At 41.7% G+C, this 15,496-nt stretch overlaps 1 protein-coding gene across 3 annotated transcripts in view; it reads right to left on the minus strand.

The window, feature by feature from the left end:
- Window positions 1–439: 439 nt before the first annotated feature.
- The window catches only part of ALS2 (alsin Rho guanine nucleotide exchange factor ALS2), a 57,378-nt gene continuing 42,321 nt past the window's right edge, over window positions 440–15,496 (minus strand). For all 3 annotated transcript variants that reach the window (XM_081313308.1, XM_081313307.1, XM_081313306.1), the window contains 6 exons: window positions 11,985–12,161; window positions 10,986–11,031; window positions 6,922–6,983; window positions 4,361–4,510; window positions 3,412–3,508; window positions 440–1,563 (listed from right to left, as the gene is read on the minus strand). In XM_081313308.1, the coding sequence (XP_081169434.1) occupies window positions 1,525–1,563; window positions 3,412–3,508; window positions 4,361–4,510; window positions 6,922–6,983; window positions 10,986–11,031; window positions 11,985–12,161 (571 nt within the window). In that variant the 3' untranslated portion in view covers window positions 440–1,524. The remainder of the gene's footprint in view (window positions 1,564–3,411; window positions 3,509–4,360; window positions 4,511–6,921; window positions 6,984–10,985; window positions 11,032–11,984; window positions 12,162–15,496) is intronic.

Here is a 15,496-nt window from a genome sequence, read left to right on the forward strand (position 1 = left end):
ATATGTTACAAATCATAGCTAGGTTAATTGCATTGATTCTTTTTTGCAGCTTTCTAAATTTTTGTGAGTCCATGCCCTTAATGGAAGACTGGCTCAATTTTCTTTTGTGGTAGGTAGCTACATGTTTTGATTCTTAAAAGTTCACAGTACACCTAGCAGTGCTGCAATGCACTGGGCAGCCTGCATACATTTTGAGGCTTTAGGGGATCCTGTCATGGGGACGAAACAACACGGGTTGTGTTCCTTTGCCGGCTTTCCACACTGCTCCCGAGACAAAGAAGGCTTACACCCGCAAAAAGCCTCAAAACGGAAAACAATCCAGTAGGACTGATTTTTATTTACTTTAGTGATTGGATAGCAAACTATGCTGTTAATGCAGAAAACTCACGTTGAAATGATCACATTTCCAAAAAGCAATTTATATACTGCGACAAAAGCATGACAGAATTAGTCGTATTTTTATTATGAAAAGCGCTTCATTTATAATTACAGGTTCCACCAAAATGTATTTTTAATAAAAGAAGTTAACACACAAGCATGATTCTGATGTCCAGAAGTTATTTGTATTGAATATTATTAACTGAATTTAACCAGGGGAGTATTTCTGATATAATAAAGAACAGCACGTGTTTTATCCAGAATGAGAGCTACCCATACAAGTCAAAGAAAAAGTGACAAGAACAATGACATAGAGTTGCTGGTAACAAGGTTTCCTTCTGTAAAATGCCATTGCAGAAATAGCAGTTCAAAATCGAATAATGATAATACTTCAATCCTGAGAGCACATCTTTAGTAAGATTGCAGTTTTATCATTCTGTAACATGAAGTCCACCACTGTCAAGTAAACTATTCCAACTGTAGCTTATAAACTTCATTCATCAAGGCTTAGAAGAAATAAGAATTCTGTAAACATTTTCAAAATTAAATTCAGTGCTGACTTTTACAATGACCAATGTTCCTTGATGTTAAATACTAAGCCCCCCTTAACACCTCCCCCCCCAAAAAAAGTAAAGAAATATCAGCTCCCACATATTTAACACTTTGGAATGAGTAAATCCAACAGATCTTGATTTCACGCAAGCACTTGTACTTCTATTTATAACTTTACAGAGAGGATTTTTTTCACAAACTATTTTTTTTAGTAAGAAGGTTGTTTGTGTCAACCTTTTTTCCCAGTGACACACAAACCTAGGCAGCTTCATTTAAAAATAATACAGTAGTTCCATAGTGCATTTCAGTTCTTCAAAATCACAACATTTTCAACTTCTTCTGTGTCAAAAGCAGCACATTCCTGGATGACCTTTTTCTTTCTTGACATCCATGCAGTTCTAACATTTTTTCCCCACAATGTAATTGCTTTCCGAAGCTTATCTCTTTCTCTTTGATATGACATCTTTGCTTTTTTTTCTGACCTTAAAGCTTTAGAAATTACATCCACAGAAGGACGGCTATTTTCATTTTAAGTATTTCAGGGAGGATGAATAAAACTTAATTCAGGCGAGTCTTCCACTTAAGGCAAATGTGTTAGGTAAGCTTTTCATGCTGAATCTGGTAATAGCATGCCTAGAAACAAAGTTTTGAAAAATAATAAGTAAATATATCTGATTAAATAGACTTTAATTTGCCAACAGTTAAGAGGATTGTAAAATTATAAAACAATAAAAAATAAAATGCTAAATATGACTAGCAGAAAAGAAAACAAAAAGATTTCCCCAAAACATGTTTAGGCGTCTATCCCAGTAAATACAAGTAAACAAAGCCAAACCCAAAACTATTCAGGAGGTATAACGTGACCTACTATTAAAAGAGTACATAGTAGCAGTCACACATGCCATAAAGGAAGGACCCACAGGGATCCAACAATTAAAATGGGAGGCTCTACTTTTTATTTACCCTCTAAAGCAGGGGTGTCAAACTGCCGGCCTATGGGCCGGAGCGTCACGGAGAAACCGCGCCCATCCCATTGCCGGCAATGGGAAAAAGTTCCGATACGTCGCGCGACGTCACGAGTTTGACATGTCTGCTCTAAAGACTATGCAAAGTACTCGGAAAAGGTCCTCTAGCAGAATACACTTCTTCTTTTAAATAAAAAAAAATAGCTTCCTAAAATGCAGATATTCAAGCCTTATGCTGTCCAGGACTTAAAAATTAGTATCATGTGGGCCAGCATAGTTGATAAAACACTAACATTATATAATTGTCCTATTAATAACTTAACTTCCAATCAATATATCCTATTTTGCATTAACTGACATTTCCAAGCAGTCTTCAAAGATAACCTCATATCCAATATACTGCTGTAATCTAACCATCACCAAAGCAGCATGTGTATATGTGTGTACAAGTATGTGTGTGTTTATCTGCAGAACTATTCCTATACAGTGGTTTTTGGGTGAAATAGCAACCAAACTGATAAAAATATATCACTGAGGCCACTGATGACTCAAGAAACAACAAGAGTCTAGGAGCACCATTCAATTATGAGTCTGATTTTTAACAAACTAGCCCTTTCCAAAAGAGATTGAACATCATAACCTGGATAGATGACCTTCCCATGAACAGCAGATGCCTAATCTGCACTAAATCCTTTCTTGACCTTTATCTAATTCATTATAATGCTCGAGTACTTATTCAGGACATGTACTTCCTTCAAATGAGATAAATGAAAAAGAGAAGGGAAGATGAGTGATAGCAGCTCAGCCCTTACCTTTGATGTGGTTTCATGGACAAGTTAACAAGAAAGAGAGGATAAACCCTCTCCCCAAGGAATTCCCTGATAAGAGCTCTGTGTAAGGCATAATCTACACTTTAGCCAGTCTACTGTGAGATTGTCAAATGATCTAAGTCAGGCATGTCAAACTGCTGGCCTGCGGGCTGGATGCGTCACGCTGAAACCGCACCCACCCCATTGCCAGCAAGGGGGAAAAAGTCCCGATGTGTCATGCGACGTCACACGATGTCGTTGAGTTTGACATGCCTGATCTAAGTGAACACTCTGGATGCATTGTCTGCTATCTTCTTAGGCAAAGCTTACTGCCATGTTCATTCTCTCCCCCCCCCAAAAGAAAAGAAAAGAAAAGAAAAGAAATAAAGCCTGACTGAAGTAGATTTAGAGAATAAACTTTATCCAGATGCATATGAGGGTTTGTTAGGAAATACTCTCAGATTCAAACAAACAAACAATAATAATAATTTTAACCAGCTATTCTTTCCTTGTTAGTAGCAATGAGCCAAGACAGGCAAAGAATAATTGGACATGTAAAAAACATTATTTTCTCTATATTAGATCCAGGTCAAATTAGGTGAATTTAGTACCAACTAAACCAAGTCTATGATTCATATAATATCAAAGAAAGTGACACAGAGGACATTACAAGATGACTTTGAATAATTAACACAGTTAAGACATGCCTTCAGAGTTGTGAACATAATGCCTTGCTCCCCATGTTGGAGATAGGGATCCATGAGGTCCTCAATCAAGTGCACTTCAGACCCCAAATTTCTTATCCTGCCACAAAAAAGAAAAATAGTTATACTAATCAGCATTTATCAATCAGCAAATGCATTACTATGAGTGTGACAAAAAATGAGCAGAAAAGGGATGTTTTGAATTTGAAATGTGTTATTCTGATTTTGTAGGGAATTTTCCAACACTGTTTTGTCTATTCCAGAATGTGTTTTGAACTTCCAGTTAAGTTTGGGACAGTTCTCAATTAAAAATGGGATGCATGGAATATGAAATGGGCCATTTTAACCCAAAATGTTTCAAATTCAAAATATTTGCACACCATTGCACATTTCATTCCTTTCTTTTTATGCAAATATATTATTGAACATCTTTTGTGGAATCAACCACAAAGCAAATTTTGAAGAATATCTCCCAAACGATGAATATCTAAACATCAGTATTATAATCACATAAAGTTATTTGCTGTGATTGCAATTCTTCCTAATCAATTTTATAATTGCATTTTGTTTTAGCCTAAGAAGCTTTCATTGAAACTGACTTTCTATTGGAAGATTATCACAGGTGTTCAACCATAACTATGTTTTACTCTAAGTGTGGGGAAAGTATCACATTTCTTCTCAAAAGAAAAGATACAACTTTAAGTTTCATTGTATAGTTTCAGTGCCAGAGAGTCTGACTTTTTAGAAAATACAATTACTGTATTTAAATAAGAGTTATATTTTCAACCTAGCCCATTCCAAAGAGGATTAATTAAAATATGTTATGCTAGGATTCCAACAGCATCAGAGTTAATGAATAAAGCACAATTGGGTCCCATGGCTTGTATCAGTTAGAACAGTGATGGAATAATTATAGCTACAATTAAAGGATTTAGCGCAGAATTTTACCTACCTGGCTCGTAGCACCACATACAGAAAAACAGGAAACAAATCATCCATGGACCAAAGGAAATCTTCATGAAGAGACTCAAGAACACTCTGTGAGATCTCCTCAAATGTCTGCTGGATCACCTTCAACTTGTCAGTAGGTGTAAACGTTGTGCTAGTAGGAAGATATTTATCTTGAGCGTTGAGAGCAAAAATGAGAATTTGGTTCACTCTCTCATTAAATTGAACCTTTCCTCTTATTATTTCAGACACATGAGGGACTACAATATCACTTAAATTCAAGAACAGATACAAAGTTCTAGACATATTGATAGGAGGGAGGCCTTCAGAAAGGAAAGTTTGATTTGTACTGGGTGAGTTTCCTTCTTCTTGAAAGAAGTTTTAGGACTTAAAACATTCTTATTTTGGAATAAATAGCAAAAGAATGGTTAGAACAGTGGGTTCTGGGAAGTTATAAAAGACTAAGGAGCCAGATGGATTTGCAGTAAGATTTCAGTTACAAAAATCCATCTAAGGGTTTTAAAAATTTTATAAAAAGACCACATATCTTTTTGATTTTAAAACTAAAAGGTCAGAAACCTTTTTGTGGGAAAATGTTGATTAGAAAAAGAAACATGATAACAGGAAACTCTGAAAGTTGGACACTACAGGGAAGCAGAAACAACTATAGTAATAATTAAAGGCAAAGAGACTCACTAACATAGAACACTCTAACTTTGGAAGAAGTCAAGGATATTTAGGATGAAATTAGATTTAAGATGGTCTGCTATCATAAAAATATTCTAACTGGAAAAATTCAGGATATTTGGGTACAACCTACCCGGAAATTACTTTTCAGACTGCCTGTTATCATAAAAAGGGACTTAAAAGAGGTGATAGAAGAGGACAACGCAGATATTGTGGCTGCTGTGAATGTGGAATTAAAAATGGCACATTACAAGAATATGGAAAAAAGATGTAACATTGGATTTTCAAATGAAATGGCTGTTATCGTAATAATTAAAAGGGACATACAAACAACAAATCAGAAGAGTGAATTGGATAACTTTTTAATTTGAGATTTATAAAAGAAACATTTTTTTTATTTTTTTATTTTAATTCTATTTATATCCCGCCCTTCTCCGAAGACTCAGGGCGGCTTACAAGCTTAGCAGTAACATGTTAAATTTATGAAACAGTTTCTGAGAAGAAATAAAGAGAAAATGAAAAGAAATAACTTTTGGGACATTAAAGAGATTAAAGATCAAGATTCTTAAAAGCAGAAGGAAGGAATATAAAGTTGGCTTATTTATCAAGGTTAAAATATGTATGTTGCTGTTTCTGGTAATTCTTAATGGACTTCTGCTGTTTAGGATTGAAGAAAAAGATGTTAACACTTGTTTATAGATAAGGGATAAGATGTAGAATGAAGGGCTTTTTTTGTTGTAATACCAGAAAAGAAGATAATTTTTTAAAAATTATTGTTATGTCTTGATGAAGGGATAAGTATTTTTTTATATATATCTTTATTATTATTTTCTTTTTCTCTGCATCTTTTTTTACTTTTTATATTTTTTTTAGTTTGTATTAGTTTTTTATCTTTGTAATTGTAAACTTTAATAAAAATTATTTTTTAAAAATAATAATGTTTGTTCTATGGATAGACTGTGTCCAAAATTTGTTTTGGAAAAAGTGGCAGAAGAAGAATAAATTTATCTGACAAGAGAGAGACACAGTTGACACTAAAAATAGATTTATAAATGACAGACTACAAGAATGACATGGAAAGAAGATGACTCATTGGACATACAAAAGTAATTGGCTAATGCTTTAAAAATCAAAAGGGAATGATAAATAATAAACCAAGAGAATGGCCAGGATAATTCTTTTATACTGGATTGATAAAAGACGTTTGTTAAAGCTTGGATAAATCTTGTGAGAGGGCAAAAAAGAGATGAAAAGAAATAAAATTCTATGACATTATTCAAATTGATTAAAGATTAATATTGTTATAAGTAAAAGGAAGGCACATAAAGTTGATTTATTTAATCAAGATTAAAATAGATGTTATTTCTGGCACCATTAATGGACTTTTGCTGAGACCAGGATTGAAATGACAATGTTTTATGGATTTGTTTATAACTAAGAGATGGGACAAGGGGTGAAGAGATCATAAATTAAGAGGAGGTGAAAGTTATTAAAATTGTTTATTCATCTTGTGATGAAGGCTGGAAGTTACTTTTTTATTATCTATCTATCATTTATCTATCTATCTACCTACCTACCTATCCATCCATCCATCCAAAACTTTTTTTTATAAAAAAGATAATGTGCCAGACTCTGTTTAGCCTATATTTTCTTGTTTTTTATATTAAACAATTAGCACACAGGTCCTCAAATTCTTGTTTAGAATTGATAACAGATATCAAAACAAAGATGTGTAATGATGAAACAGTGTAAGATAAATATATTAAAATTGCGAAGGACAGAGCTTGAGTATATAATGGCAAAGTTGTTAATCACAAGACAAGTCGACCTGTTTCCCACTGAAAGGTGGGAAGGTAATTATGCTAATTTTGAAATTACCTGATCTGTTGTAGGCATTCCACTGCAGAAGCAAAACAGGCATCTTTTGCATTTGTTAATACCTAGGCATAAGAATAAAAATTATAATTATGGCTAGCTTTAGCCTTAAGAATTAAACTGGGGTGGAATAAATAATTTAGCATATTGATTCCCCCCCCCCAAAATGTTATTAAATATCAGAAAAATATGAAATGCAAAAAAATAAAGAAAAAAAAGAGTTAAAAAGAGGGATGGTTGGAGGGGGTGTAAAAAAAAAGCAAAACTAGGAAATGCAGGCAAAAATAGAAAAAAGCAGGGCTTTTTTCCCCATAGAACGCTAAGAATGCCGTTCTGGGACCTTTTTTTGCCCCCCCCCCCAAAAAAAAAACACTGAATGAAACTGTTCTGGAGAGCTAAATTCTCCTCAGGCAGCCAGGTTGCAGAGCACCAGAATGCATCGCAGCGACGGACCTTCAGATGGCTCAAATTGAAGGAAATGCGATCCGATCCGTACAGGCTAATTCAAAAGTGGGAGGGTAAGAAGGGCCGAGTGTGAACAGGTTGCCTAGCAACCTGCTTAAACAAACTTTCAGCTCCTGGTGCCTTGCCTTTTTTAAGCTGGGAAGTTGAAAAAAATGCTAAAAAGAAGGCAATAGAGTGCTATCAAGGAAAATGTATAGATATAGCCTGCAGACATTTAGGGAACCTTTATTTTTCATACACTGTTCAAATTTTGTTTTAATGCCATGATGATACACAATCAAATGTAGTCAGTCTTTTTTTTTTAATCCCAAAGCATCTGTTCGTTAAATACAGTATAACAAAGTTTTGGATGATGGAATTATTTTTTTATCTAAGGATAACTAATGATAACAGCTCTTAAATCTGTTATTTTGTTTTATTTTTGCACAAAAAATCGTATAATTTGCATTTGCATTCATTTACAAATAGAATATGTTGTTAAGATGTGTTGGTGTTGAAATAATTAGTGCACACATACTGTATACCTAAAACCAGTTTATTGCATTTGGCAAATCTCATTGTCAACCAATATAATTAATTTAATTTGAAATCAAGTAAAAATTGATTTAAATTATTTTATTACAACAAATTAATGGCAATTCTTTTATAAGAAGTTGCCTCAAACAAAATGAAATTTAAATACATTGTGCATTGTGAATGCTTTCTATTGCATTCCTTAAATACCATACTTATTCTATCTTATCCCAAGAGACTTTGAGTATTTTTATGGTTATCAATGTAACAGGAAGATAAGGAAGAATGCTTTGGAAGCATAAGAACGTAATTGCGTTTCTAAATGTCCTACGGTCATGCAAAGGAATAGTGCATTACAGAGGAATCTGATTTGTGATGTGTGCCATGTGTTCAAGTAATGTAGCTTGAAAAATAATGGCAGTTGCATATATACATATGGCATGGTGGTTTCTTCAATCAACAAATTATGAAGCCCACCGCACCTCATAGAACTACAATATACTACTGAGGTGCTCATCTGGATATTATATAGTATGAATAATATTTACCTTAGAATATTAGCATACTTGAACAAAACAACTGCAGTCATTTGAGATTTTATAGGCTCTTTAACTCAAGCTATCAGACTTCACACCAGGACATGACTCAATTAATTTAGAATCCTTTTTGCACACAAAAATAAAACCATCTATACAAGAGATGAAAGGCCCTTTGCAATGCAAAAAATGGATGTCTCTAGATCAGGCATGTCAAACTGTTGACACGCAGGCCAGATGCATCACAACGAAACCACGCCCACCCCATTGCCGGCAATGGGGAAAAAGTGCGATACATCGTGCGATGTCACATGACGTCGCGAGTTTGACATGCCTGCTCTAGATAGTTGAATAAATAAATTCTAGACCAGGCCTGTACATGCAGCCTACCAAGCACCCTTGGACAGAGCACAGACTTTTTTTAAAAAAATAAAGTAATAAAATCACCACCACTGCCCTGAAAGTCATGTTGCCTAATGCTTCCACGGCTTACCATGACCACGAGCTCCAACACTGTAGATGCTCCTCTAGTCACCAAATCACTGATTAGCCCACCAGCATTCCTTTGCAGACCACAAGGATTTTTAATTTATCAGTGTGGGCCTTTCCCTTCTACAAGTTGCACAGACCTCTTCTAGATTTTCCTCTTGCCTTTCTGAGTTAACTCCTTGGTCTGTCATTGAGCAAACATTTACTTTGTAGGGAAGCATATTATCATTTGATGTATATTTAACATATGTTCTACTTTTATTTACCGATTATATAATATTTGTATGCAATCCACATGGTGAGGTTTGGGGCAACTTACAATATTTTTAAAATCATAAGATTAAAACATAAAAGTAGGGCTTTTTTTCTAATAGAACGCTCAAAATGCCGTTCCGGCACCTTTTTTTTGCACACACACACACAAAAGCTTTTGCACAAGCTATGCTACTCCATTGGCTTTCAAAAACCTATTGGCTTTCGAAAGCCAATAGGAATTGCTGCTGAGCGAACCAAAAGACCCGGCCGGCAAACGTTTCACCGGCAAGTTGTCTGCAGCGAAGGTGAGTTGGCAGGATCTTTGCATCCCTCCCTGCTACCTAACTACACCATCTCAACTAGGTAAGTAAGAGAGGACAAGGAGTGGGAGGTGGGTTCTGCGGAGTCCATGTGTATTCCTTCTTTGTGCTCACCCGTGTCAGCCAGGCTGGTGGCCTACCCAGTGCTGGACATGCGCCACTGTCACCTCGCCCTGTGTGCCTAAGTGGCCGCCCTAAATCGCCTGGCCCGCCCCGCCTCCGCCACACGCAGCCCCACCGTATAGAGTGGGCCCCGCTGCTCCCACAGCACCAGCCGTGCTGGCTCCGCCCCCGGGGGGCAGCCCGCCACCAATACCCCTCACGCCCGTGACCGCAGCAGCGCCACCCCCCCGCCTCCTGCCCCCGCCAAGATGAGAGTTCTGGCACCTTTTTTTTTTTTAGAAAAAAAGCCCTGGAAAAAAGCCATATAGAAAAGTAGCTTCCAACTTTGCTTAGTACAGATAAAAGCCTAAAAGGTAATGACCCTTTGAATTAGAATAAACGATAGCAAATAATACTTCTATCATTATCAACAAGCCTAAGCATCAAACTTAGGCTCTCATTTCTTTCAGTTTCAAGTTAAAAATAAACAAAACACTAGTGTTTACAAGTAGAAAGAAAGCAGCACAATGATTTCCACAATAGACCAACAATCAAGTAAATAGTACCCCTATCAAGGAACCGCCAAAGAAGCCAACAGTAAACAGCCCAGCCAAAGAACTCCTAAGACCATCCCCACCAACAGTGATAGGGCAAGCCACTAGAGATGCAGGGGTGGGGAACCTAGGCTCTTTCATGACTTGTGGACTTCAACTCCCAGAATTCCTGAAATCCACAAGTCATAAGAGCCAAGGTTCCCCACCCCTGCACTAGGGTATAAACTGAGAGCAAGCCCCACTCCTTGATAGCACTGACTATGTTACCCTATTTGATGAAATGTCTACAAGAAAACATCCAAGCTTAGAAAGCACCAAGGACCACACCTATACTTTTAATATGTTCATTTCATAAAAAGCATATGACTGACCTAAGTATTATTTAGCTGTTGGATTAAGATAACTGTTACAAGGCACAATGATGCCAAAGTGACATCACATTGTTCACATCGTTCATAGAATACTTGTAATTGATAAAAGAAAGCATCCTTCAACCAACAGAGAATCTGAACATCTTAGGAAGAGTAAGCTTTCTGCCAAAATAATTAAATATTCTAAGAAACCAAAACTCTAGAAATTATTTAATAAGGATAGAAAATATGTAAATGAGAAACTTTTCTTGTAAATATTACGATATGGTTGCAGCAAGAAATATGAATTGTTCCTGAAAGACTTAAATGTTGTAGAAGAGGATACGTGATTTGGTACTTTAAATATTAACTGAAAGATACTGACGGCATATTCTCCGGTTCTCTTTCACCCAGGACAAAAATTCAGAGGAACACAAACATGAATTGCACAAGTAAAACTCCTGTAAATAAAACATATGGTACCTTTTTATTTTCCGCAGGGACAGATGTTGCTGTTGGCCAAAATTTCCTGTAAGTAGTACCATAACATAAATATGTCACAGAAGATACGATTCTTAAATACAGAATGATTCATTTAGAGAATTGAATCCAAACCACTAGTGTGAAAGATGCAGGTCTGGAAAGAGGCATCAGAGGCATCTGCATTATTTACAGATACAAAGTATCTCTTGACCAAAGATCTCCCAGATCAATAAAGCCCTATTTATCACTGAGATTCAATTTCTGGGTACATAAATGTTCCTTCTCAAGGCAAAGAGTATCCAATGAAAAAGAATATATATATATATATATATATATAGATAGATAGATAGATAGATAGATAGATAGATAGATAGATAGATATAGATATAGATAGATATATATATAGATAGATAGAGTTTACCTATAAAATTATAAGTACTTCTAGATTAGACCACTATATATATATATATATATATATATATATATATATATATATATATATATATATATATATATATATATATATATAGAGAGAGAGAGAGAGAGAGAGAGAGAGAGAGAGAGTTTACCTATAAAATTATAAGTACTTCTAGATTAGACCACATTATATTATTTAGATATTTTTGACAAGAGAAGTTCATGAGGTGGTCTTTCCAGTTGGCTCTTACTTCAAAATATATGGACCACCTTAACTTAAAATAACTGCCACCTCTCATCTCCTTTAAAAAATGAAGTTTCTTTTGGTACTCAAAGTAAGCCTATTTGAATGCCAAGTAATTCAAATAATTAATATGACATATAGGAACTTCTTAAGATCATGATAATTATGTTTCCTGCTGGAAATGCTTTAAGGATTGAAGGTGCTTAGTCAAGTAAAACTTTTATCTATTTGGAAGGGACAAAAAGGGAATTAAATCTTCTTTTCTCTTGCTTAAAGCAATAATTAAAACATAGATCTCACAAGAAAAACTAGCTTTCAACACGTGGAAGCATGCTTACTTTTGCACTCCCAAAAAGCTCAATAGTGCTTTGTCTGGCTGTTTGTTCAAACGCAGAACACATTCCCAGTAAACATCTTCCTCTCGTTCATTGTCCAGGGCATACAGCATAAACAGAGGAGGGTAGAGTCGTGGAAGCAGCACAGGAAGCAGTAAGCTAGAGCTTGTAACCACACAACTGAAACACATAAACAGCGGGGGGCGGGGAAACCACATTTGGGGTATTATTTTGAGGAACGGGTGGCCTACGAACATTAGAATTGATTTGACTTAGACCAACTACCGTATATACTTGAGTATAAGCCGAATTTTTCAGCCCACTTTTTGGGCTGAAAAATTCCACTTCGGCTTATACTCCAGTCAACAAAAAAACTTACCGAGGACTTGTGCGAGGCTTTGGTGCTTCCGGGATCGCGCGCACCTCTCCCAAGCCACCGCCGTCCGAGACCTGCCGAAGTTTGGGGAGGTTTGGGGAGGTGCGCGCGCACCTCCCCAAACGGCAGGTCTCCGTTCCTCCGCGCCCTGCCTGCCTGCTTCTTTCCGCAGCGGAAAGAAGCAGGCAGGCAGGGCGCGGAGGAACGGAGACCTGCCGACGTTTGGGGAGGTTTGGGCGCCTCCCCAAACCTCGGCAGGTCTCCGTTCCTCCTGCCGACGTTTGGGGAGGTTTGGGCGCCTCCCCAAACCTCCCCAGGTCTCCGTTCCTCCGCGCAGACCTGCCGACGTTTGGGGAGGTTTGGGCGCCTCCCCAAACCTCCCCAAACGTCGGCAGGTCTCCGTTCCTCCTGCCGACGTTTGGGGAGGTTTGGGCGCCTCCCCAAACCTCCCCAGGTCTCCGTTCCTCCGCGCAGACCTGCCGACGTTTGGGGAGGTTTGGGCGCCTCCCCAAACGTCGGCAGGTCTCCGTTCCTCCTGCCGACGTTTGGGGAGGTTTGGGCACCTCCCCAAACCTCCCCAGGTCTCTGTTCCTCCGCGCAGACCTGCCGACGTTTGGGGAGGTTTGGGCGCCTCCCCAAACCTCCCCAGGTCTCCGTTCCTCCTGCCGACGTTTGGGGAGGATTGGGCACCTCCCCAAACCTCCCCAGGTCTCCGTTCCTCCGCGCAGACCTGCCGACGTTTGGGGAGGTTTGGGCACCTCCCCAAACCTCCCCAGGTCTCCGTTCCTCCTGCCGACGTTTGGGGAGGATTGGGCACCTCCCCAGGTCTCCGTTCCTCCGCGCAGACCTGCCGACGTTTGGGGAGGTTTGGGCGCCTCCCCAAACCTCCCCAGGTCTCCGTTCCTCCGCGCAGACCTGCCGACGTTTGGGGAGGTTTGGGCGCCTCCCCAAACCTCCCCAGGTCTCCGTTCCTCCTGCCGACGTTTGGGGAGGATTGGGCACCTCCCCAAACCTCCCCAGGTCTCCGTTCCTCCGCGCAGACCTGCCGACGTTTGGGGAGGTTTGGGCGCCTCCCCAAACCTCCCCAGGTCTCCGTTCCTCCGTGCAGACCTGCCGACGTTTGGGGAGGTTTGGGCGCCTCCCCAAACCTCCCCAGGTCTCCGTTCCTCCTGCCGACGTTTGGGGAGGATTGGGCACCTCCCCAAACCTCCCCAGGTCTCCGTTCCTCCGCGCAGACCTGCCGACGTTTGGGGAGGTTTGGGCGCCTCCCCAAACCTCCCCAGGTCTCCGTTCCTCCGCACAGACCTGCCGACGTTTGGGAAGGTTTGGGCACCTCCCCAAACCTCCCCAAACGTCGCGCAGACCAGCCGACGTTTGGGGAGGCGCCCAAACCTTCCCAAACGTCGGCAGGTCTGCGCGGAGGAACAGAGACCTGGGGAGGTTTGGGGAGGTGCCCAAACCTCCCCAAACGTCGGCAGGAGGAACGGAGACCTGGGGAGGTTTGGGGAGGTGCCCAAACCTCCCCAAACGTCGGCAGGAGGAACGGAGACCTGGGGAGGTTTGGGGAGGCGCCCAAACCTTCCCAAACGTCGGCAGGTCTGCACGGAGGAACGGAAACCTGGGGAGGTTTGGGGAGGCGCCCAAACCTCCCCAAACGTCGGCAGGAGGAACGGAGACCTGCCGACGTTTGGGGAGGTTTGGGGAGGCGCCCAAACCTCCCCAAACGTCGGCAGGTCTGCGCGGAGGAACGGAGACCTGGGGAGGTTTGGGGAGGTGCCCAAACCTCCCCAAACGTCGGCAGGAGGAACGGAGACCTGGGGAGGTTTGGGGAGGCGCCCAAACCTCCCCAAACGTCGGCAGGTCTGCGCGGAGGAACGGAGACCTGGGGAGGTTTGGGGAGGCGCCCAAACCTCCCCAAACGTCGGCAGGTCTGCGCGGAGGAACGGAGACCTGGGGAGGCGCCCAAACCTCCCCAAACGTCGGCAGGAGGAACGGAGACCTGCCAACGTTTGGGGAGGTTTGGGGAGGCGCCCAAACCTCCCCAAACGTCGGCAGGTCTGCGCGGAGGAACGGATACCTGGGGAGGTTTGGGGAGGTGCCCAAACCTCCCCAAACGTCGGCAGGAGGAACGGAGACCTGGGGAGGTTTGGGGAGGTGCCCAAACCTCCCCAAACGTCGGCAGGAGGAACGGAGACCTGGGGAGGTTTGGGGAGGCGCCCAAACCTTCCCAAACGTCGGCAGGTCTGCGCGGAGGAACGGAGACCTGGGGAGGTTTGGGGAGGCGCCCAAACCTCCCCAAACGTCGGCAGGAGGAACGGAGACCTGCCGACGTTTGGGGAGGTTTGGGGAGGCGCCCAAACCTCCCCAAACGTCGGCAGGTCTGCGCGGAGGAACGGAGACCTGGGGAGGTTTGGGGAGGTGCCCAAACCTCCCCAAACGTCGGCAGGAGGAACGGAGACCTGGGGAGGTTTGGGGAGGCGCCCAAACCTCCCCAAACGTCGGCAGGTCTGCGCGGAGGAACGGAGACCTGGGGAGGTTTGGGGAGGCGCCCAAACCTCCCCAAACGTCGGCAGGTCTGCGCGGAGGAACGGAGACCTGGGGAGGTTTGGGGAGGCGCCCAAACCTCCCCAAACGTCGGCAGGTCTGCGCGGAGGAACGGAGACCTGGGGAGGTTTGGGGAGGCGCCCAAACCTCCCCAAACGTCGGCAGGAGGAACGGAGACCTGGGGAGGTTTGGGGAGGCGCCCAAACCTCCCCAAACGTCGGCAGGTCTGCGCGGAGGAACGGAGACCTGGGGAGGTTTGGGGAGGCGCCCAAACCTCCCCAAACGTCGGCAGGTCTGCGCGGAGGAACGGAGACCTGGGGAGGTTTGGGGAGGCGCCCAAACCTCCCCAAACGTCGGCAGGTCTGCGCGGAGGAACGGAGACCTGGGGAGGTTTGGGGAGGCGCCCAAACCTCCCCAAACGTCGGCAGGAGGAACGGAGACCTGGGGAGGTTTGGGGAGGTGCCCAAACCTCCCCAAACGTCGGCAGGAGGAACGGAGACCTGGGGAGGTTTGGGGAGGCGCCCAAACCTCCCCAAACGTCGGCAGGTCTGCGCGGAGGAACGGAGACCTGGGGAGGTTTGGGGAGGCGCCCAAA

This window comes from Vipera berus, assembly GCF_964194415.1.
Source record: "Vipera berus genome assembly, chromosome: 1".
Taxonomy (NCBI): domain Eukaryota; kingdom Metazoa; phylum Chordata; class Lepidosauria; order Squamata; family Viperidae; genus Vipera; species Vipera berus.